At 37.8% G+C, this 22,420-nt stretch overlaps 1 protein-coding gene across 1 annotated transcript; it reads right to left on the bottom strand.

Moving 5' to 3' along the window:
* Window positions 1-3,972: 3,972 nt before the first annotated feature.
* On the bottom strand, window positions 3,973-19,838 carry DECR1 (2,4-dienoyl-CoA reductase 1). The gene is made up of 10 exons (XM_075023570.1): window positions 19,711-19,838; window positions 17,240-17,442; window positions 16,201-16,258; window positions 15,966-16,052; window positions 13,321-13,468; window positions 10,047-10,146; window positions 8,688-8,760; window positions 6,375-6,521; window positions 5,997-6,059; window positions 3,973-5,899 (listed from the first exon to the last, which is right to left on the bottom strand). The coding sequence occupies exons 1-10, from the start codon at window positions 19,783-19,785 to the stop codon at window positions 5,840-5,842; spliced, it is 1,014 nt and encodes a 337-aa protein (XP_074879671.1). The 5' UTR covers window positions 19,786-19,838; the 3' UTR covers window positions 3,973-5,839.
* Window positions 19,839-22,420: the final 2,582 nt, after the last annotated feature.

The raw sequence follows: 22,420 nt of genomic DNA, 5'->3' as shown, positions 1-22,420 counted from the left end.
TGCAAAATTTTAGCCCACGCTAGTGGAAAGGTGTACAGATGAAAACAACGCAATGCTTTCTATTCAAATCAAGTACGGCGATTTTCTATTAAAGCACAAAGCAGCATTACTAATGCTGGAAAAAAAAAAAATCCAGGAACTATTAGGCCCTTGAGAAACCTTTTGCATTATAAATGCAATATTCGCTGACAGAGGCAAGCCTTAGCAGTAGCAGGTCAGGAATAGTGAGCGCCTGCTTCCAGCTGTGCCCGTAACCCAGTCCTTCAGTGCACCGCAGGGGCCCCACCTGACCTGAAGTCACTACCACCACCCAGGAGCGGCTGTGATACGCACAAACCACTGCCCATTATGGAGAGTATCACGGCAATTTTCACCGACTATTTAATCTGGATTGAACATGGGCCTTGAAGTGAGCAATCTGGTTTTTGTTCACTGCTGCACCGTTTTATCCTGAACAGTTCATGCACGGTATCGTAGCACTGGTCTAATCCCCCATTTGCAACTTCATTACGCATCTGTGAAAAGATTACCCCACACAAGCTCACAAAATTTCTAAACGGCGTATTCCATGTGCAAATGTCAAATACAGATCAGGGTGCCGAGACCTGGCACTGCTTCTACATAAAATGAACCTCGTCCCACAAAATACGCACATGCTGCTGCTAAACTGCAGTTAAACTAGGATTAAGTGTTTGTTTCACTAGGCATTAGCTTTTTCTGAATAATTTCCATTTGACATTTTGTGCATTTATACTAAGCCCTCATCATAATCATGGTTATTATCACTGGTTGTGGCGGCATACCGAAATCCACACCTACTTGCTGTGTCTATGAGGAGGCTCAGAATCCATATTTAGGCACCCAAATTATGTGGCCTCATTTTCTGAAGTGCTGAGCACCTCCAAATCCCTCTGAAATCAACTGAAGTTGTTCTGCACCAATTAAAAGCAGGCCAATGCACCAAAATCCCAAAGATCATTTTAATTTACTGCAATTAAATTATCACATAAAAGACTGGGGGGGTTACTTCAGTTAAAGTGGGGTTATGTGTTGAGCAGCTACAAAAGATGCTCCATGGAGTTAGATAAAGGTACAAATTTCCTTGCAATACAGCATCTTTACTTAGGTGTTATCAGCACGTGAAAAAAAGGAAAGATAAATGAGCAGTTCATGTACCAATGAACTTGAAAGTTAGTATGACAGGTAGGAACCCATAGTTCCCTCAGATAGTGTCATCTGCTTATAAAGCAGATTCTCGAATTGGTAAATAATAGCAATATTCTCAACAACAGTTGAAATATTCAAGAGGAGGGAATTCCCAGATATAGGAGAACCAAAGACTGACAGCAGTTCTGGTATCATCGCACAGAGGCAATATAACTAATCTCTTTCATTTGCAACCTCAAATGATTTTCATAACTTGTTTATAAGCCTCTACTACAATACAATACCACTTTTACAGCACAGAATTAATCTAAGAAATTGTAACAGGTTCAAAGACAGTAAATCTTCAGCTGAAATAAAAAGGGTAATTTCAAGATTTAATCAAGCAGACAAGATGTACTTTCCAGTTGAAAATAGACAATGGATCCTCCTTTCCAAGTGTCTCTCATCTGAGTTCATGGAAGCGTTAACACTTTTGACTGACAGGTCATGCAGAAGTAATTTTAAAAAAGGTATTTGGATTCCAGGGAAGTTTTCATTATGATCCAGGAAAACTAGACTGCCTCTGCAACCGTATTGATTCCTTTAGTGATCTCCAATGTATACCAGCACCTTTTCTGACTCCTTCCTCCACTTTCTTGTCCATCCAACTTCATCTCCATAAAATTATTATGCTGCAAAGCAGTACTTTTTACATACTCCCCTTTACCTCGTGGCTCACTGGCAATTTGAGGTAGGGTCAGGAATGTAAGGATCTCAGGGTAAATATGTCAGTGTAAGACAGTGTGCTTAATGTGGATACAATCTCCTACCATTTTTGCTATGTTTGGAAAAAAGTAGCCATGATGACTATGCTTTATGGTGGTCTGTGATAAGTGTGCACAATGTACAGCTGCAGAGCATGCTTATGGATTGGGCACCCCTTGGGATTTAGGGATATTTTATGCCTCTTTCAGGACAGTCTGATCCTCATAGCCTTTAGGAACACGTTCTTTTGGAAATTCCAAGTCCAGCCAGACATTGCCTGAGTTAGGTAGTCACTACAAAGCTACTTTCTCTTGTTCTTTCCCTGAGTTCAGATGTCACGTGTTGCTACTTTAGTAACAAACAATTAAATTGTATTTAGGTAAAACATAAACTTGAGATGTTCAAGGTTCACCTCTTCAAAGTAATGTTCCTCTCCTGTCCCTAACAAGTCTAACAACTTTTTTAATGAAGGAAATGAATCCAAGTCAGACTATTCCATTCTCCTGCAGAAGTGGATGGCTAGATCAGAGTTAAGTTTTTTCACTTAACTAAGTCTATATACTAGGAAATATTTTATAAACTATGCCGTAACACATAGCTCTTTAAAACATTATATGCCATTTCTAAAACCTCTATCAATACACTGTATACATCTTGTCAAGACAGAATGTTCAGAATCTAAAAGCAACTATCTTGGCATAGTTTGAAATGGATGTCATTGGTATAGGTAAGATAAAACAGACACTATTCTTATTATAGTTGCTCATTAAAATTTCAAATGTGCTTTCTGGTTCTATCACTGAATAACGTATGTTTTAAAAATGTTTTGTTGTCACTTTACAATTAATAATTAATTTAGCTATGGACAGTGATCAGGTAGAAGAAGATACTTCGGAAGCAATACCTGTTTCTGTAAGTGATAAATGTTCTGTTATTGAATAAATATCCACTATCTATTTACAAGACAGGCTTTAAGAGGCCTCCCTTCAATACTCTGACCTTATCAAACAAAGCAAAAACCCCCACCCTTAAAGGACATGTTCCAGTAACTCTGGTGGTTCAGAAAAGAACTTCAGTCCCTGAAAGGTTCACTATGAATTAAATTGAGTTTCTCCTAGATGCAAAGTTGGCCTGAATCTCTCTGATGAGTAAAGCAATGAAGGAAAGACAAAGATCTTTTCATTTTTTAATTTCATGTCAAGAAGCAGTATTCATTTTAAACTACAAAAGCACTTGAAATTCTTTAAGCACTTTTGCATAGGAGCTCACTGCTTTTTGCTGTGGAAGAGAAATGTTTTTGAACTGAGCTCCAAAAAGTTTACTTTCTAAACAAAGGACATATGCAGGCAAAGCAGTATTATCATGGTGGTTAAGCCAAAGAATAGTGGGTCTGTGTGTTTAAAGCCACAAAATGGATTTCTGGCATTTACTGTATCAGTAGGCACTACATCCAAGCACCGCGGTACTGATTGCTGAAATATTTGGAAAAAAATAATTGTAGCTGGGCTAGGCTTATCCCCCTTTTCTCCTCTGCCCTTCCTTTTCCATCTCACCCTTCCTCCACTAAAAAAAAGCCTCTGCTTCCACTATCTAAAAAATACATTAAATAATACGTAGGAATATAAAAAAAGAGTATGCAAGATTAAAAAAAATTTAGTATTGTTACTATTATTTTACATGCAGGGGAGATGGATTAAGAGTATGTGGCAGCCAGCAGTGCTTCCCAGCCCCCAAAGCCAAGTATAGACTTGATCCTAACTTAATGTTGAGACTGGAACTGTGCCTCTTTTCTTGATCTTTGCCACCTGTGCCCCACCCAGGACCTATGTTTTGTGAGCTGAAAGGAATGTGCCAGTCTCCCTGCTTCAGAGGACCAGTTCCTGAGGGAATGCTGCAAAGTACACCTGCACTGCTGTTCAGATGCAAAAGAAATAACTTAAGGTCACAAAGTCTGTGACAATGTTGGACACTGAACATGGTTATCTTCTATTTCCGTCCTATACTTCAACCGCATGACAAACTTTCCTATAGCAGAAGTTGTACATACCCATGGATGCAAGAGCAGTGGGAACTTATTTTTTATTGATAGCCCACCTCCAGAGGATACCCTACTAAATACCACAGAGAAATACTTGATCATACCACAGCTCACAAACATACCTTTGAATTTTTTTCTGAAACTTTTTTTTCAAGTGTCAAAGCCATATATGCAACAGTGTCCCACACAAAGAGAAAATGTAAGCATATGCAAAAGACAACAAGCAAAGAACAGTGAGCAAAGAACAGTATATATGAGCCTAACTTCCCAATTAAATCACTTTTGGGGGAAAAGACATGGATATCACGTCAGAACTTGATCTTGACAGTAGACCTACCAAAACCCAAGATGTTATAAAAAAACTTTACATTATGTTCAAGAGACACCTTGAAGGCTGCTATGATAAACACATTTGCTTTGTTTTATTGTCAGTGGCACAGATGCTGTTCAATCCCCCACAGGACCACCACTCTCAAGGGAAAGGTGGCACATGGAAGCCTGCACTAATATAATCCACCCTTTCAGCAGAACATATACTAGCTTGCTTCAGCTTCGTATTAAGGCAATCAAATGATTTCAACAGTCAGATGCTGGCATATGTAAGCATGGCCTGAAGTGTAGGTAAAGCAATGCCAGCACTTGAAGGAAGACATCCTTGAATTGCTTCTGTATTCCTGACTCTCAAATCACTGCATCAATTTCAAAGCACATACAGCTATGTCCATGCTTGTATGTGTGGACAGTCTGGAGCTTGGTTTAAATTTAAAAAAAAAAAAAAAAAAAAAGGCATGGATTTCAGGTTGTAAAGGCCAGAGCCTGTTAATTTCTTTGAAGAATTCCATCCATCATTCCATTCCATTCCATTCCATCATGGACAAACAACTGGCAACTCCCTAATCTGGAAAATGTATTAATACTAAAAGAGGGACAGCAATAAACATTGCTTGCTTGGTTTTGTTTGGTTGGTTTGGGTACTTTTTTAAACACCTGCTTACTTGGGATGGATAAACTGACTAGATTCAGAAGTAATGACATCTTAAAGCTTCTTTAGTACCAGTCTGTGAATGCAAATGAAACAATGAGGTTTCAATGTTTTCAGTCCCAATTTACTGATGTCCTTTACTAGTCTTAAGTAAACCATTCTTTATGGAGAGACTTCCCTAGTCACACACATGTTAATAGCAAATGATTTTTTGTTTTCTCATTTTCAAGAACATTAACTTAATTATGACAGAGAGTAAGCTCCTTAGAAAGGCACTGCTAGTCCTTAAATGCCATTTTTGAAGTTCAGGATAAGATAATTAACAGACTGGAAATGTCAGCAGAAGATGAGACTAATATGGTTATGCATTGCAAGATTTTGTACGTAACCACAGGAGTTACATCCTATCTCCATGTATGTAGTCCTGCTGATAACCTGAAACTCTGTTATTTGCAAGTTTAGGACTTATTACTGAAGTGTGAAGATTAGGACTTAATTTCTTAGTTTTTCCTCAGATTAGCAATCATATTCAGTTATGGTAGTCCTGAAATGCTATTTGAATTACAATATTAAGAGACACTTGCATATATCTGAGGAACAAACCACCCCTCCAAAATAGTATAAAAAAAAAAAAGCAGCTAATTGTAGACCACAGCATGGCTATATAAGACATAATCTAAAAAACAATTAAAATTTCAGTGAACAACCATTGTTCACTAGTGTCAACAGATTAGATTGTAGACTGGGAAAAATATACGTGCTATATTCAAAACATGACAATTTCAAAATGTCTTATTGAAACTAGTATACAAAATACTTTGAAGGCTATTTCTCAATTGGTTATTTCTAAATATTAATGAAAAAGTCATGGTTCATTTCCAAAGAACTCCACCATACAGTTAGGTACTTCAAGAGCCTTTTGTTTTTCTTATCATTGCTTCCATCACATCCCACTCCTCTTTGGTAACCTAATAAAAGAAAAGAGCATTTTATTGGAATTCCACATAATAGTTACACATCTAAGTATTTGTCTGAATGTAAAATAGCAAGCAAGGAATTGAATACCTTCTTCAAATCATTGAATTCTCCTGCCATAGAAACATATTCTCCACCATCCATTCTAATAACCTAGAAAAAGCATAAACAGTGTATTTAATAACAGTAAGTTTTCTATAGCATTCCTTTCTTATGAATTGTGAAAGTAATTTTTATTGATTTGGATCAGAAAAACCCATGCTTAAAATAATGTAATTCAATCACTTTTAGAAGTTCTTTTTAAAGGTACTAACTACTATGCATTACAATTAGCAGGTTAATAATCCTGGTACAGAATTTCAAAGTAACTGGTTTTGTTTCATTTCCGAAACCCAGGCTTTAAAAAGTATCAGCAAAACTCAGAACATCATCAGTTTAATTGTATAAGCAAGATCAACCAAAACTCACTGCTCCATTAACCCAGCTTGCATAGTCACTGCAGAAATAGGCAGCAAGATTTGCAATTTCTTCTACAGTTCCCAGACGACCACAGGGAATCCTCTCAATCATGTTCTTCTCAAATGAGCCTGTTGGGTCAAGACGGCTAAAAGCACCCTGAGAATTAAGAGAAACATTTAAAAAAAAAAATAAAATGTTATAACTACATCAGAAATTGAAATCCAACAGATTTGACTCCACATAAACAATATGGAAGTTAACATTTGTGAATAAACAGTCTACACCCTGTTTGTCAGTAGGATGAAAAAGAAGAAAGTGGGAAACAAAAAACCAATTTATCCCTGTTGCACTGATAGGCATCCACTGAGGAATATAAGCTGGAATTTAACATGTTTGGGACAGTCACCCACCATCTATCTACAAAATCTTTGTTTCCCAAACACCCTTGATAAACATTTGAGGAAATAAGCAAGACTCAAAATTGCTGCATGGACAGGGGAGAGGAAGGAGGGGAGAAGAGGAGCAGGAAAGTGACAGAAATAAATTATACGTGATACAGAGTAAGTAAAACTGGAAAGAAAAAAAAATATCAAGTTCAGTTAAATTGCATCAATGGCTAGAACTAAACTAAGTCACTGGAAGTTCTAGTATTTGAATAGCTTAGAATGGCATGGGAAATAGAAGAGGTTTTTTGCTCTTCCTGGCTCCTCCACAAGGAAACAACCTCCTCAGGCAAAATCAGAAATGTGTTAGTAACATTTATGTTAAGTTACTTCAGTTACAAGAGTTAAAGCACACTGTAATTTATGTAATCACGGCTGTACTCATGCCATTTTAGTCTTCTATTGCCATGTTTTTAAATGCCAGTTTATAAGCTTAACGGTATTGCACTTGTACACTTTTTTCTTTTCCTATCATGACTTACAACAGTGTTTCTTAAAGACGTGGATGTAGCCCATAAGACAGAAAGCCTCGATTCTGCAATATGCTGTTTTAAGTAAAGCCTATCTGCCTTTTTATGCTTTCAGGGAAATTTTAACTTGGAACCAGTATGACAAATGTAGTACTTTCTTAAGAACACACAGTATCTCAAGTGGGATATACACTATTAGGTTAAATCAGAAACATTAAGGGGAGGTAGCAGTATTGACATTTAAAGCAGTTAACTTGCCAAAAATTATAAGAATCTATAAATCAAAGTGATCTTGCCACATGATATAGTGGATGCCAAAAGTTTATACAGATTCAGAAGGAGCATGACAAACTAATGGAAGAAGAAAATCCATCAAGATGACTACAATATGAAGAGATACCAACTGTATCAAACTCCCTGCGCCATAGACTGCCAAAGGCTGGAGACAAAGAAGAAGTGTCATGAAATATTTTTCTTCTACTCTTGCCTAAAAATTCACCAGATACAAGGCCTGGAGGACTTGTGGTCTGATCTGTCATGTTGTTTCAACATTCTTACAACCCTGCTGATACTGCACTTACCCTTCTTTACAGTCAAAGAAGGGAAAACTGAGTTGTCCAATGTAGCATCTAATACTGACAAGAGGAAAAAAAGAAAAAAAAAGAAAAAAAAGAACCAGCAACCCTGTACACCTACCCCCAAAAAAACAGCAAAACCAACTGTGAAACATTTTACAGGCAGTAGTAAAACCATTATTAGCTGTTACTGCTCATAATTGTAATATTTGGATTCAATGTGAAATGGATCCTCCTCTCCCCTCTTGCAGGACTACTTTCTTTTTTTTTTTTTCCTGTTCCAGCTGGTCTGGATTACTTCCTTCAAACCCTCCAGTCCTTTTTACTCATATCAAAGCATCATATTTCCTTGCTGACTTATTTTTCTCTTTCTAGTTTTGTGATTTTCAACAAAACTAGTGAAATTCTCTTCTCATACACCTAAAAGAGATTCTGAAATTTTGGAATTGATGAGTTGTTTTGTTTAAGAATTAGGAGTTCAGGCAGAAATAGACACTCCAACAAGTCTAAGAATTCACTTCACTTGACAAACTAGGTATGTACAGTTGGTAAGAAGCAACATTAAATATTTTGATGTATCATTTCTTTAAAACACTAAAAAAAAGGCTTCATTTATATTAGTGTAGTAGAAGGAACAGTAGCATGTTTCAGAAGTTCAAGAAATTCTATTTTACAAAAGAATTGAGAGGTAGTGTGTTCAATATTCCAGCACAGTCTTGACTACCAAGGAAATCATACTTGAATTCAACAGTCATAGAAGAGGTTAGACTATCTTAAAGTTAGGTCTGTACTATAAAGCATATTCAAGGCTGTGTTTCACTTCATGCTATGTACCTTTGTTTTTATTGGACCTGGTTGAATCACATTGAATCTCATGCCATATTTACCCCATTCAGCCGCAAGAGACCTAAAATTCATTAACAGAACGCATCAGTATTTTAAACACAATGTTATTCAGCAAAAAAAAGTATTCAAAACTGAATCAAACATATAAATACCAGGATTTTCCTGAAACAGACATTTCTACTTAAGGGGTTTTTTTTTGTTCTTAATAAAAACATTTCAGAGAAGAAAAAAAATCACACTCATAAACAGAGGAATACTGATTTAATAGATGCATCATAGATAAAGCAACATTAAGAAGCAATTCTTTCTCCCTCACAGATCATACAGATGATTTTGGCACCTAAACTCCTTGACAAACAACTGTTAGGCTACCACCTTTCTCTGGTAATTTAGATTATCCCACAAGTATACATTCCTAACATTTTCAACGTAGCTGTCACATTAGATGTGTTGAAATAACACTAAGCAGAGGTTACATTCTAAAATCAGACCAGTAGAATAATTTTCCTTTATGGCAACATTTTCTCTGCATAAGCAGTACTTTAGGTAGATCATCTACTACAGTGAATGAATTAGCTGGGTCAAAGTCTCTGAAAAGTACACACTTCAGTTACAGCTTTACAGAAAAGAAAACAAGACCATCACTCATTCCCTCATTTTTTGCTGGATAAAGAATTCTAGTTACTAAAACGCTGCCTAAATTCCTTCTGCTGAAGTGCAGAGGAGGATCTATTTGCAATGAAGGATTGCCCTATAGTTAATAATGATAGAAATCCTTTTGTTTGCCGAGTAACATGGATATGTCACGTGATACTGTTCTGAATTAAGTACAACTCCAGACCTTAATTTAAAATAGTGACAGGAAACATTTCTTTATGAAACTAGATAGGTGAAGCAACAGTATACTCCATCCAAATACAAGCACATCTTTTCCTGAAACAAAAGAAAGTGGAAGGCACTATAGACCTCCAACAGTTGCCCTAATAACTGTCTTTAAGTGCTGGCTTGCCTATAAGAATGCAAGAGAATCTGATTATCGAAACTCTCTAACTGAAATTTTAGAACTTGCTATTGCCAAAAGTAGTTCTACTTACCCTTATCTCATTCTTGTGATAAAAATCATCTACTCATCCTCGTGATAAAAATCATCATAATAATAGCAGTCAATACTTCCTTCTGTAAGAAGGTGACAGAATACTATTTTCTTGCTAGGATACTGGAGGCTGGGAGGTTCTTTTATGATACAGTGAAACAGGAAGACTATTCCAACTAGCTCCATTTTTATAGACCAATTAACCTACCTCAAAGATGTGAAAAGCTGAACACACATTTTGCTACATTACTCACTTGCTCATTGCTTCTACACCAGCTTTGGCAGAGGCGCTTGGCAACACAAATCCTGAACCACTCTCTGCATAAATTGTCGTAATAGCCAGGAATGCTGCTCCTGGAAGTTGCAAAAACATTAAAACCCCCACACACACCAAACAAACAAAAAATGCATGAAGATCAAACTCTGAACTTAAGGTAAAAGCAACCTCAGTGGTACAGAAGTTTGCAGCTCAAGTGTTAGGGATGCCATTTCACCCTGGGTTGTAAAAAGATACTTTAAAAATCTAGTCTTGGAAACCTTGCTTTCGAGCCTTTTATTTCAGTTCCCTCTTTTCCATGAATGTTAAGAGTTATTCCATGTAAGTGTAAATAGCTATTGATTAGGCCCCAAAGGTCTAAACTCTCAGACTTCTACTGATAATGAATTACGTGTGCAAATCAGTCTAAGTGGAATGAAGGCCTAAGATCTTACAGTGTCTTTTTAGAAGGTGCACTAGCCTAGTGGTCACTAACCAGGTAATTTGCCCTAATTTCCTCAATTCCTGGCTGAAAAAAAAACCCATAAAATAGAAAAATCAGCATGAACAATTAGGTTTGGCATAATCTTAAAATGACACAGTTTAGGCCTTGAGTTAAAGTTTATGCAGAAAAAAAGAGGAGGTTTTTTTAAGAAGTTTTCAGAAGCTTTTTCTACAGTAGAGCTTACGACAAAGTTAACCTGCATAACTTTCTCCCATTAGTATCACAACAAACTGTATTATAAAAAGAGTGCTTTCTTTTATATGTTAAATTTTATGACAGATTTAGCAAAAATGTTATGGAAAATAATGGAAACGGCAACTGTTTATTTAATTATTTTTTTTTTATAGAAGCCTGCAAATTCTAATTGTCTGATCAATAACTAGCATGAACTTACTCTAACTTGGAAATGGAGGACAAGGGACAACAGCTCACTACTTACGCCACAGTATCTAAAATAACTGTTCTACTTACTGCATTTTAAAAATAATTTAATTAGAATAGCTACCCAAGGGATATTTCTAAAACAATATGTTACTTATAGAACGTATGTGACGATGAAGTAGAGACTCAATTAAAAAATTACAGTAATGTTACATAAGAGAAACTAAAGGGAACCATAAACAAGCACTGACAGAAATGCCAGCAGATATCCAGAAACCAGGGACCCTGTTTACAAAAATAGTCTACAGCGAGAGACTTTTTAAAAGAAATCACAACACAGGCAAAAAATCCACAGAACAACTTTGAAGTTATCTAGAGTTGATTGTTAATTATACATTTTGCAGAATTAAACCACAGAATTTTTAAAATACAGGTTAAATAGAGGTGAGTTGGGTGAACCTAACACAGAAGCAAGAATGACTGATAACTTTACAGCTCTGAAGTTTAAAGTACACTTCAGTTCATGCACAATTTTTATTTTTAAAGCCTATAATCATAAAATGAACAATACCTAACCAATTAAATCCTCTCATTTTGTAAAACTTCAGTGCATAAATAACGCACTAGCAGATTACAAATCCCTTTTAAATACCAGTACAAACCTAAGAGTCTGAAAGCAGAGCACTTTTATTGTTTACTAAATTAGGTTTAACGCAGATCATACCGCAGACCTAAAGGATGTGCCAGTGTTCTAGGAACTGTCAGATGTATAGCATCCTCACAGACTGTTCTAAAATATTTGCATTGGGTAGCATCTCCATCACTTAAGAAACTAAGGTCTCTGCTCAAACTTAAAAAAACCAAGCAAGTAAAAAGAAAATGAAGGTGGAGAATGACAGGACAAACAGGTACACTTGATTTACTTGCAAAAATATGTCTTAAAGAAAGCCTTAAATAAAAAGTCTTACTCACAGATGCAATCCCCTAGAAAGAAGGCATGCAAGTAATAGCAAAAGAAATTCACGTTTTGTAAGCTTAGAAGTGAGAGGAAGAGAGACAACATGAAGGTGAATGACTTCTGGATTTTGCCAAATTTGAGGGTGGAACAAGGAAAGTAGTTTTTCATTCAACAGCAGCAGAGACAAAGGCATTTTTAAAGCTGTATTTCACATTACTATAGGGAGACACTGCATGCATTTGGCAGGCCATAAAGTCATACCAATACAGTAAGTCAAAGTTGGGGATGGGTTTTTAATGTGGTAATATTAGCACTAAAATGGCAGAAAGGATTTTTGCATGTGCTGCTAAAATAGATGGGGGAAATACCTTGTCAACTGACCAAAACTGTTACAGACTTAGTGAAACAACTTTATATTGTTATCACTAAATAGTATAAACCCACTGAGTACTTTTTGGAGAGGAGTTTTGAAGAAATTCAACTAATTCAGGAGTTAGAGAAATACAGTGCACAAAAGGATTATTTCAACACAGTGGCTGTACCTAGAAAACATGATTCAGAAGTGAGGGCACATGGAAAACCATAATATACCTCACTGCTTTTAAACGCTATTTGAGATTATATAATTTTGATAAAAAAAATAAGCTCAATGTTTTTCAATTCATAACTAGAAGATAATGTAAAATGAAAGCAGTTCTTTGTATATATCTATAATATAACACAGAAGGGCATACAGTATCTTTCCCTTAAAGGCAATAATCTGGTTAAATAAATCTTTAGCTAAATAGTACATCAAAGAACTACTGTATTTTTAAGGTAAAGCTAAAATATTGGATTAAACTTCTAGGTAGTCTAGAACTAAGAATTATACAGGAGAAAATAAAACCTAACACTGATTTCAATTTTGAAATTCTTTTTCAAATTATCTCAAAGGTAATATTCTCTAGTGCAATTAGTAATATAACACAGCTGTGAATTTTATTTATTGAAGTGTAGGAGGAAAATTCAAAGCGATATCCTGACTTGCTGTTCATTTAAGTAAATGCCACATGTTTAGTTGCTCAATGAAACCAACTTAGATATAGAAGACTCAAAAGAAATAACAGCATATGTTTTAAACAAAGCCTTATTTTTTAATTTTTAAAAACCATTTACTAGTACAAACTCTGCAATCAGATTTTTATATTCAACCTCCTGGCCTCTGGGTCCAATTTTACGAGCAGATTCTACAATGAAGTAATTGCTAGCCAGTTCTACTGTGTGATATTTAAGTATGGCTTTACTGAAAATGAAGTTTCTTTCTAGATAATATGTAGAATGTTAAAGATTGTGTTTCTTTTCAAACTCTCAAAACTGGCTATAATAATAGCAAGGCAAGGAAGTTATAACACTATGTCACAATGCTTAGTTACCATTTATCTTAAATACCTTTTTGTACTTTAATGAGCTCCTTTCCGATTTCCAGAGTTACAAAAGCTGTACCGTTAAGCACAATATCAGTTATTGTTTTCCATGCATTAGCAGAAAGTCGTTCAGAAGGGGAAATAAAGTTTCCAGCTGCGTTGTTTATCACAACCTGAAACACATGAAGGAAAACCTAAGAGTTAACTAAAACCAACTCTTCCTGAGAGAAAAGCAAAGAATTCAGAAGGAACTTCTTAGTGTTTCCAGGTAGAAAAGTAAAAATATCCTCATCAAACGAGGTACCGGAGGAGGGATGAGAGAGAGAGAGAAAATAATCCATCAGAAATTTTAACATCTGCAGCATAGATATGTATCAGTAACAGAAAATGAGCTGTATTTCCAAACTGCCGTAGTTATTAGTTTAGTACCGAGGAACTTTAAACGTAGAGGGTGACTTAAGTTGCTATTTTCCATAGTGTCTGAGGTGCATCGTAACAGAAAAATTTGTCCCCACCGAGTGTCAAGATAACATATCATATTTAATGTAATGGATGCATGGGAATAAAAGCAAAAGAAGTTCAGGTAACCTGATGACTAAAGTCTGGATTAGCTGACTGTTGCATAACAGGAAGTCTAATCAGTCAAGACAAACAGAATATTATGATTTAGTGAACTGCAAGCAACTAGTACAAAACGTTTTTCAAATAGATGTATATCTGTCACTTGTTGCCTTTGTACTAAAAATAATTAGGTAGAGGATACTTTCGATATATCTTGTGCTTAGCCCTTCAAGGTAGCAGTTAGATATATATTTTTAAGGGGAATAAGCATCACATAAGCAGTTTTTAAACCAAAACTTATGTGGCCAGATCTTGTGTATTTAATAATAATATAATGTACTGAAGCAATAAAACAGTGTATTACTTATGGAATAGTACCTAGATTCATGGCGGTTTGCACATAAACCCAAGTCTTTGTCCTGAAGAAGTTCTGGGCTAAATTAAGACATTAGAATTTTCAGTAACAAAACACAGCACAGTACATATTGCATGAATATAAACCAAATACAATACAACAGCCATAAATTATACATATAGATGGCAAATACAATTTAAAGGCCTCCCTACAGTCTGTAGAAAAAATAAAATAAAATCCAAACACCTCAAGATACTGACGAGGTTAACTGCATCACTGAATAAACACAGCAAAGACACAATAATAAAACTAGTGAAGTAAAGACTGCATGATACAGTCTTTGAGGTATGTAGATACATATGACTGCCCAAACAATCCATATGACAAAAGAATGACTGCTTTCTAATTGGGTGTAACAGTCTTGGGGACAGAATGAACAAAACAAAGATAGAAAGAATATGATACTGCCATTAACTTCTATCTTTGAGACCTCACCTTAAATGCACAGTGGCAGTGACACTCAGGCTTGCAGTATTCATAAACTTACATGCCATGTCTGTCACTTAGACAAAAACCAGACAAAAAGAACTGAATATTCAATTTACTCTGCAGTCTCTCTTAAACACACAGAATATGTGAAATTAAAGAGAAAGGAAATGCTTGTAAAGAACAAGTCATGGGAAGTATTTATTCAGAAAATTACTGGTGTACTAAAAACATAATATATAGGAAGAAGTCTCCTCCCTCTCTATACGCACTTAAAACCTGGAGATCATGGTGACAGATGTGCTTTGACCAAAAACTGCAGTAACTAGCAGTCAAAATAACTTCCAGATTATCTTGTCTACAAAATCAGGACAGTAAACTGTCTTATTTTACAGCACTGTTACAGCATACAGCTATGAGAAATAGTTTCTCCACTTCTTAGCACATTTAGAATTCAGCAGGTACTCTTCCATGTCCACAGGAAGCTATTGGTGAATGCAAAGTGTCTACATCACACAGATGACAGTTATAAATCTACAGTAAACAGTTTAAATCTCATTGACTATCCTTTACATAGATGTTAACACTCTCATCACACTTTCTATCAGCTAACAGAATCTGAATTGTTTCTCACGATCAAATCAGAGTTTGGTGCCTATCATTGTTCAGACTCCTCCAGACCACCCTTCTCAAAGCAACAGTCTGATGTAGAGAGCTCTGTATTTTGTGCCAAACTATTAAAAAACAGATGCTTAGCTTGACTGAAGATTTTTTTCTTGATTTTATGAGAATTTAGTTTTCAAGTTGTAACCTTCTTTGTGTATTTTAATAAGCTAAGCAAGAACCAAAGAAGATGTTTATGATTACTTCCATTTCTAATTTGTGAAACATTCTGTTAATAAGCAACAGGTGTAATTCAGTACCAACACAAGTAAGTCACCTTTTCAGGAGGATTTAACAGCAATATTCCATTCACTTAATTCAAAGAATCCCATCATAATTGTCCTACTGTTTACAAAGAAACTGTTAGTCCTTAGAGTAAGGACAACAACGTTTTGTCTACTTGGCCACTAAGCATTTTAAGAACCACAGGAAGACAGTAACCAGTCTAACTGTGAATGTTAGCTTTATCTTGAAGTACAGCCACGTTTTGTCTAGTGTCTCTTTAGATTCCATTAACTTTCTATCAGTCATTTTCTTCATGCCTACTATACAGAGTATTTTCAGTAATGAAGACTAAAGTTCTTTCCTTTCACTAGAACACTTACATCAGGATGTCCTGCCACTTTGATTATTTCAGCAACAGCATTCTTAACTGAAACTGGATCTCTCACATCACACTGGATGGCATGAACCTATATAATAACAGAAAGGCAGCTGTAAGACTTCAAACCCATATCACTTATAAATTAAACAAGACCACAGAAGCACATAAATGCATAAAAATCCTATAATCATTTAAAGCATAATAACTAACATATTCACAATTCTGTAAAAATTTACCTTATTCCCTGTTTTAGAAGAAATTTCTTCTGCTGTTCCTTTCAAAACATCAAGCTTCCTAGAAATAAGTATACAATGTCACTAAATTTCAATTAAATGCAATTACAATTCAGATTAATAAAATCTGGTGATTTTTTTCTTAGCAAATATGAGCTAAACCTTAAAATACCATTTAATATGTGTGCGCGCGCATGCGTGTTGCCGATTTTCATGAAAATTGAGCTTTAAGATAGAAACTATATTTAGTCACTAACTTTCTGAAAGAAAACTATTTAAATCTAAGTAATTTCCGGTTACTGCTACTTGAAAGCAACTCGAGGTGACTACAATAAAAGACTATCTTAAGCTAAACATGGTAAGCTAGAAAAAATATTTTCATTCTGAGTACATGATAATAACAAACTTAGTTTCAGCTACTACTCTACTAGTATTTTAGAAGGAACACGCATATTCAGATTTAAAACTGAATATATAAACCACCATTTGGACAACTGTCACAACACTTTTGTTGTTTATTTTGATTAAAAATGAGTTTGTTTTTCTAGTCTTTACTGTAGTGCTACTTAAGAGAAATGTATAAAGATCATCTTCATTAAGAGAAAATCAGGGCTGTTTTTAAAGTCACAAGAATTAGAAAGAATGGCTTTTAATTCTTTACTTCAATTCAAATCTGTATCAAGAACACCTGCAATAATACATTCAAAATGTTCAACAATGGCCACTTCAATTTTGTGTTCTCTATTAGGCTTTGTTTGAATTTATGTCTAATAGTCTAGGTTTATTTTCCTGCCACATTTCACGGAAATGCGTTTAGTTTATTTCTTCCTACTGCTGGTTACACCATTAGACACTTGTAGATGGCTCTGCAAGTTTCTGGTATTTGCAATATGACATAATTTAAAAGTGTACTGAAACAGAGTAAATAGAATAAATTTACCCATTTTATGAAGAAGAAAACAAGATCCATTATGAAGAAGAAAGCAGATCTGTTCAGCACTCAGTACTAAATGAAAGCCCTAAAACATCCATTAATATTTACCGGCTTGCTATAACACACTGGGCTCCTAAACTGGACAAAGCTGTTGTCATCCCTTTGCCAATCCCAGTACCTCCACCAGTTATAAAGGCCACTTTCCCTTGAAAGGTATTTGGTGGCAACATCACTTTCTGAAGAGGTGAAAAGAATGCAGCTTGGGGTGCACTGCTGTCTTGATGCAGCACATTTGGCCCACGGCTGAAAAACTGGGGGGGAAAAAAAAAAAGGAAAGTTAGTTTTTTCTCATTTCTGTATACAGGACTGTTACACAAGATTAGATTTTCTGATGACAGCGGAGGTAACAACCATAACTACCTTATTATAAACTGAATGTAAGAACAATTACATTGTATTATACTAAAACACATGGACCTTCATATAAATGCTAATAATAGACTAGAAAAGCACCTGAGCTATTTTTAGACCTTCTACTGCAACTAAAGAACTATTGAAAGAATATTTTAATCATGATTTTTGTTATTTTGAAAGTTAGTTATTCTTACGTCTGTCACTTTTACTAAAGTGTGTAGAAAACCATTACCAACTAATTACAGATTCCCAGCAGGATTTGGGTTTCAGATTCATATATGTACTGTACTTTATGCATAATCTGTACATGCCGCAGCTACAATGCACAGGGATGGGGGTTTCGCAGAGCTTAAAGCTGGCCTGAGAAAGTGTGCACATGAATCCTTCTGTGTGATAATACATTTGCATATGAGTAACAAGTGAAAACAGAGAATAATCATGGAATTACACTGCCCATTTAATGGAGCTGATGTTCCAAAGAAATGATGAAACAAAAGCTAAGAGTGAAGAAGAGTTGTGAGCATTATGTAGAACAAAATTAAGAAAGTAAAGCTCAAACTAAAGCTAAAATTATCACAAAAGTAAAGCAGTGCAGCAAGTCCCACAGCGTTTATATTAAATGTGTACTTTAGGGATTCTTTCTGGAACTTGGACACCACAGCTTCTCACAAAGAAAAAAATAAACAAAAGGTGGTGGTTCTAAGGAACACAAGCAGACCAAATGGAAAATCCAAAGAACGTCACAACATTTTTCTAAAATAACAAAATCCTACAGATCAGATTTGCCACCGAATGTCTGTAAAATACTGATTTATTTTTTTTTTAAATTCTCCCAGCAAAAATAAATTTTGCGTATTTTCACGGAGTACCAGAATACTATTAAACCTCCAGGAAAGGGGAGTGTGAAGATTCTCTTTTGGGTCTTTCTTAGTAGTCCTCTACTCATCTCCTCTCTCTTCAGGTATGCAGGGAGAGAGAAGGGCTCCTCCCCCTGGAGAACTTCAGCTCATGCAAACCAAGACGGCATTTGGGCTCCCTCTTCGTCCAGTACAAGAAGGCAACCGGGGATAATCCCTACGCAGTACTGAGTCTCCCTGATCAGGTGCTCTGTTAGTGACAGACACAGCCCACTCCTCTTGCTCACCACTACAGAAACCGTGCAAGCAGCTTTCCCCCTGCTTGGGGGAGGAAGATGAGGCCACAGCAGGGGCAGGCAGTAAGGCTGCACCAAGAGTAATGAAGTACCGTAGCGGTATCAAGCAGCCAGTAAAGTTGGTATAACTCAGCAATCTTTTCATGAGACTGCTATCATCTCATTACTAGCTTGCACACACAGCTCCTGTGACAGGATCCACTCAATTTAATCATTCCACTATTTAAGGTCAAGGTTTTAAGTTAAACCTCAGGTGTAAACAGACATACAAAGAAGCCAGGAAACAGCTTTAACCCCCCCTCCCCCCAAGCACGAACAACCCCCAAAACCACCCTCACCCAGGGGGTGGAAGTGAATCCTGAAATTACTGCCGAAGGTCCTCTCGGAAGTACACAAGCACTCGCCAGTAAGAAGCACTGTGCCTGGGCAGAACTCACTAGAAACGGCCTCCTGCAACACCCACACAAATCAGCCGTGGCACTGCTTGGACAGACGGCAACATTCAAACCACTTCGCCCAAACGGCACTGCCTAACTTTGCTGTCAGGATCAAAGGGCGGTAACGAGGCCTCCACAGCCCCTACCGAAACGGGAGAGAAACGGCAACCGCCCCGCGGCGGGGCAGGGGGCTCTGTCCCGGGGAGCACAGGCCGCACCTCTGCCAGGGCTCCGTGGCGGACAGGGACAGCGCGGGTTGCGCCGGGAACCGAGGAGAACCGGGGGCCGTCCCCACCCTCGGCAGATGTTTTGGCCGTTTCCCCAAACCGCAGCAGCCGGAGCCCCACTCAAGCCCGGGCCGCCCCTCGACACCGCTTCGATCGCGGGGCGGGGGGGGCGGTAGCCCGTGAGGCGGCCGGGCGGCGTCGGCCCGCCGGGCAGCACCGCTCGCAGGTGGCCGCCGTGCCCTCTGAGGGGACAAGCGCGCCCGGACAGCCCCGGGGGAGCGGGCCGCGGAGCACACCCGTAAGCGCCGGCCGACTACCCTCGGCCCCACCAGAGCAGGAGCGCCTTACCCGCCCGCTGCCAGAGAAGCAGACCGCGACACCGCCACGGACGCCGCACCGCCCCCCCCGCGCCACGGCCGCCATGGTTCCCTGCCGCCGGCTGTGCGCCTGCTCCGGGGCCGGGGCCGGCGCCCGCCCCCGGCGGGAGGCGGTCCGGCCGCCGGGCCTGCCCGCCGGCCCCAGGCGGGCAGGGGGCCGCTGCCGGTGGCGAAGGGGTGGCAGCAGCGCGAAGTTGTGGCCCCGCCGGCTGCCCCAGGGGCTCCTCGCCCGGCCACTACCACCGCCCCGCGGCCTCGCGGCCCAGCGGCGAGGGACACATTGCGCTCCGTTCGGTTTATATGCTTCACTGGGGTGGGGTGGGGTTTTTTTGCAAATTATTTATTTACTCAATGCTATTTGAAGGACACTAAATAACTTTTTTTTTTTGCCTTTAGCATGGCTTCTCTCCAGCAGTTTTGCCAGTTCTTGGCACATGTTTTTTGGGGAAAGGGGTTGTTTAAGAAATGCGTGAAAAGCAATGGCACAACAGTCTGCTCATTGGGATTTCAAATGGGGTGGGTAACACACGGCCTGATTTGGGTGAGATTGTGCTGAGCACATCCACAGGTCACTCCCTGAGGGCAGCAGCTGAGGGGCTCCATGCTGGGTCCACCGCACACACCAACACCTTTCATCTTGTTGACTGCTGTGAGGTTTACTAGAAAGACCAAGATTCCTCATTTCAAATTCAGCACTGTCAATGGAGTTCAGAAAAGGCCTGAGCAGCCTGTGAACATTAAACCATGTTAATCTACAGGGGATTATGTTGAGATAACAAGAAATTTGATTTACCTGTGCTGAGCACAAAGACTGGCCGATCGGAAAGGTAATGACTGACTGATACCCGCCCTTTTGCACAGCCTGGGTAATAAGGCAGAGAAGCCTGCAGAGTCATATCTGGCCATAGGGAATGGCAGGGAAAGGAGGTGGGGGACTAGCATGGTAGCTGTAAGAACCTACGGATTCGATAAAGCTGCAGGTTTTGAGGAGAAGAGACCACGACAATGAATCTACACAGTTACAAAACTTGGCATGAAAGACAAAAAACTTGTCACTATCAACTTTTGAATTAAGAATTCAGGGCAAACTGAATACACACTGCTATGGGAGTTCAGAAGCATCAGAATTAAAATCCTACAGCTTAGTCATCAGCACCCTGTATAAAAATGGTCAAACAGCTCAATGTTCAACATTCAGAGAAAAAAAAATATTGATGTTCTGTTGGTATGGTAAGTTCTAAATATTGATGTTCTGTTGGTACAGTAAGTTCTACAGTACGTAATATCATTATTAGTCCTGCATACTGCCTGGCAGCCACTGAAGCAATAGTGCCACACCACTAAGCAGTAGTTGCCACAATACCATTAAAGTTGTATGTCAAACATCTGGTAGGTGTTAAAGAGTCACTGTAAGGTTTAGATAGTAACATTAAAATCAGTTAATTCCAAACGCACTGAGTCTCAAGAGATATGTAATCACTGAACAAAAAAATCTAAGTTGAAGAAAGGGAGTGAATATAGATCAAGAAATGTTTCAAAATTGACCAATGCTACAGAATTTAGAAAGCTTCACTGGAATGAAGCTAATAGGTGAGAGGAAACAAACCACAAAAGCAAACCTTTTATGCACTGGAAGATACAAATGTGCCGAACAGCTGCCTCTGAAAGAATCATCATATTGTCATGGTAAAAGTGAACAAGAAGATACAACCAAACTAAATTTCAGAAAATGTTTTTCAGCAACTTTCATTGATGAGGTGCAATTTCTATACCAGACCTGTTACTTTTTGGTAATAAGAAGTGGTTTCTGAGACTAGGAAGCAGACAAATTTTAAAAACTGCAGTAACACTTTCATGTCTCATGATCTAAAAATATAATTGAAGGCAGACTACCTGCATTTTGCAAGGAAACTAAATCGACTTAATAGGCTACTACTCCACTTTATAAAATCCTGCTTCATTTTGGGTGATACTTATTTACAAGTTTAGCAAGAGTTTAAGAATAGATTAACTGAAACATTAAAGCATGCAATCTCTGGTTTAAGATGCAATCTCAGGAGGTGTAAAGTGCAGAAAATAGGTGGTTTTTAAAAAATCTTCTAGGGTAACATGAGAAATTATAAGACTGTAAATCTAACATCTGTAGAAGAAAAAGTAATTAAACACTGTAACACCTAGAAAAGCATGATCTGAAAGTGTCTGACTAGCACTAGTCTTCTGCAAAGATACCTATGTCTCAATAATCTCTTACAGAAACGCCTGAGAGGTAATGAATATATATAAGAGCTGGCAGGCTTAATTTAGACTTTCAAGGGTTTGGCCAAGTGGCATAACATAGAGCTCAGCAGAAACCTGAGTCCTCATTGAAAACCTGCATGCCAATGCCGGTTTTGCTACTCAAACTACCTTGTTGAAAAAAATGCATAGCATCTGATGATAAAGTTTAAAAGTAGTCCAAGAGACTTTTGACACAAAAGGCTACTAAAAAAAAAATAATAATCCTGGGTCAGGGATAAAATATCAACGTGGACACATCGCAGATGTGCATTTCTGCTAAGGGCAAAAGTTTAATGATAGATCACCTCAATATTCTGTTTAGATACTGTTTTGCAGGGGTTAGTCAACTCTGGTACTGTATCACCAGTTATATGCAAGTTAAGCCTGCAGTCCATATGAGGATC

This window comes from Buteo buteo, chromosome 3 (genome assembly GCF_964188355.1).
Source record: "Buteo buteo chromosome 3, bButBut1.hap1.1, whole genome shotgun sequence".
NCBI classification, from domain to species: domain Eukaryota; kingdom Metazoa; phylum Chordata; class Aves; order Accipitriformes; family Accipitridae; genus Buteo; species Buteo buteo.
The sequence above is the reverse complement of the archived record's forward strand: the minus strand, read 5'-3'. Positions and strand labels throughout refer to the sequence as shown.

Bases quoted from the DNA above. Each gene is read 5' to 3' on its own strand.
- DECR1 (XM_075023570.1), bottom strand. From the start codon at position 19,785: ATGGCGGCCGTGGCGCGGGGGGGGCGGTGCGGCGTCCGTGGCGGTGTC. The intron at 10,147-13,320 runs GTATTTAAGATA...TGCAACTTCCAG, and splicing joins GCTCATTAAAGTACAAAAAG to GAGCAGCATTCCTGGCTATT. The intron at 6,522-8,687 runs GTACATAGCATG...CTTAATTCTCAG, and splicing joins CAGGTCCAATAAAAACAAAG to GGTGCTTTTAGCCGTCTTGA.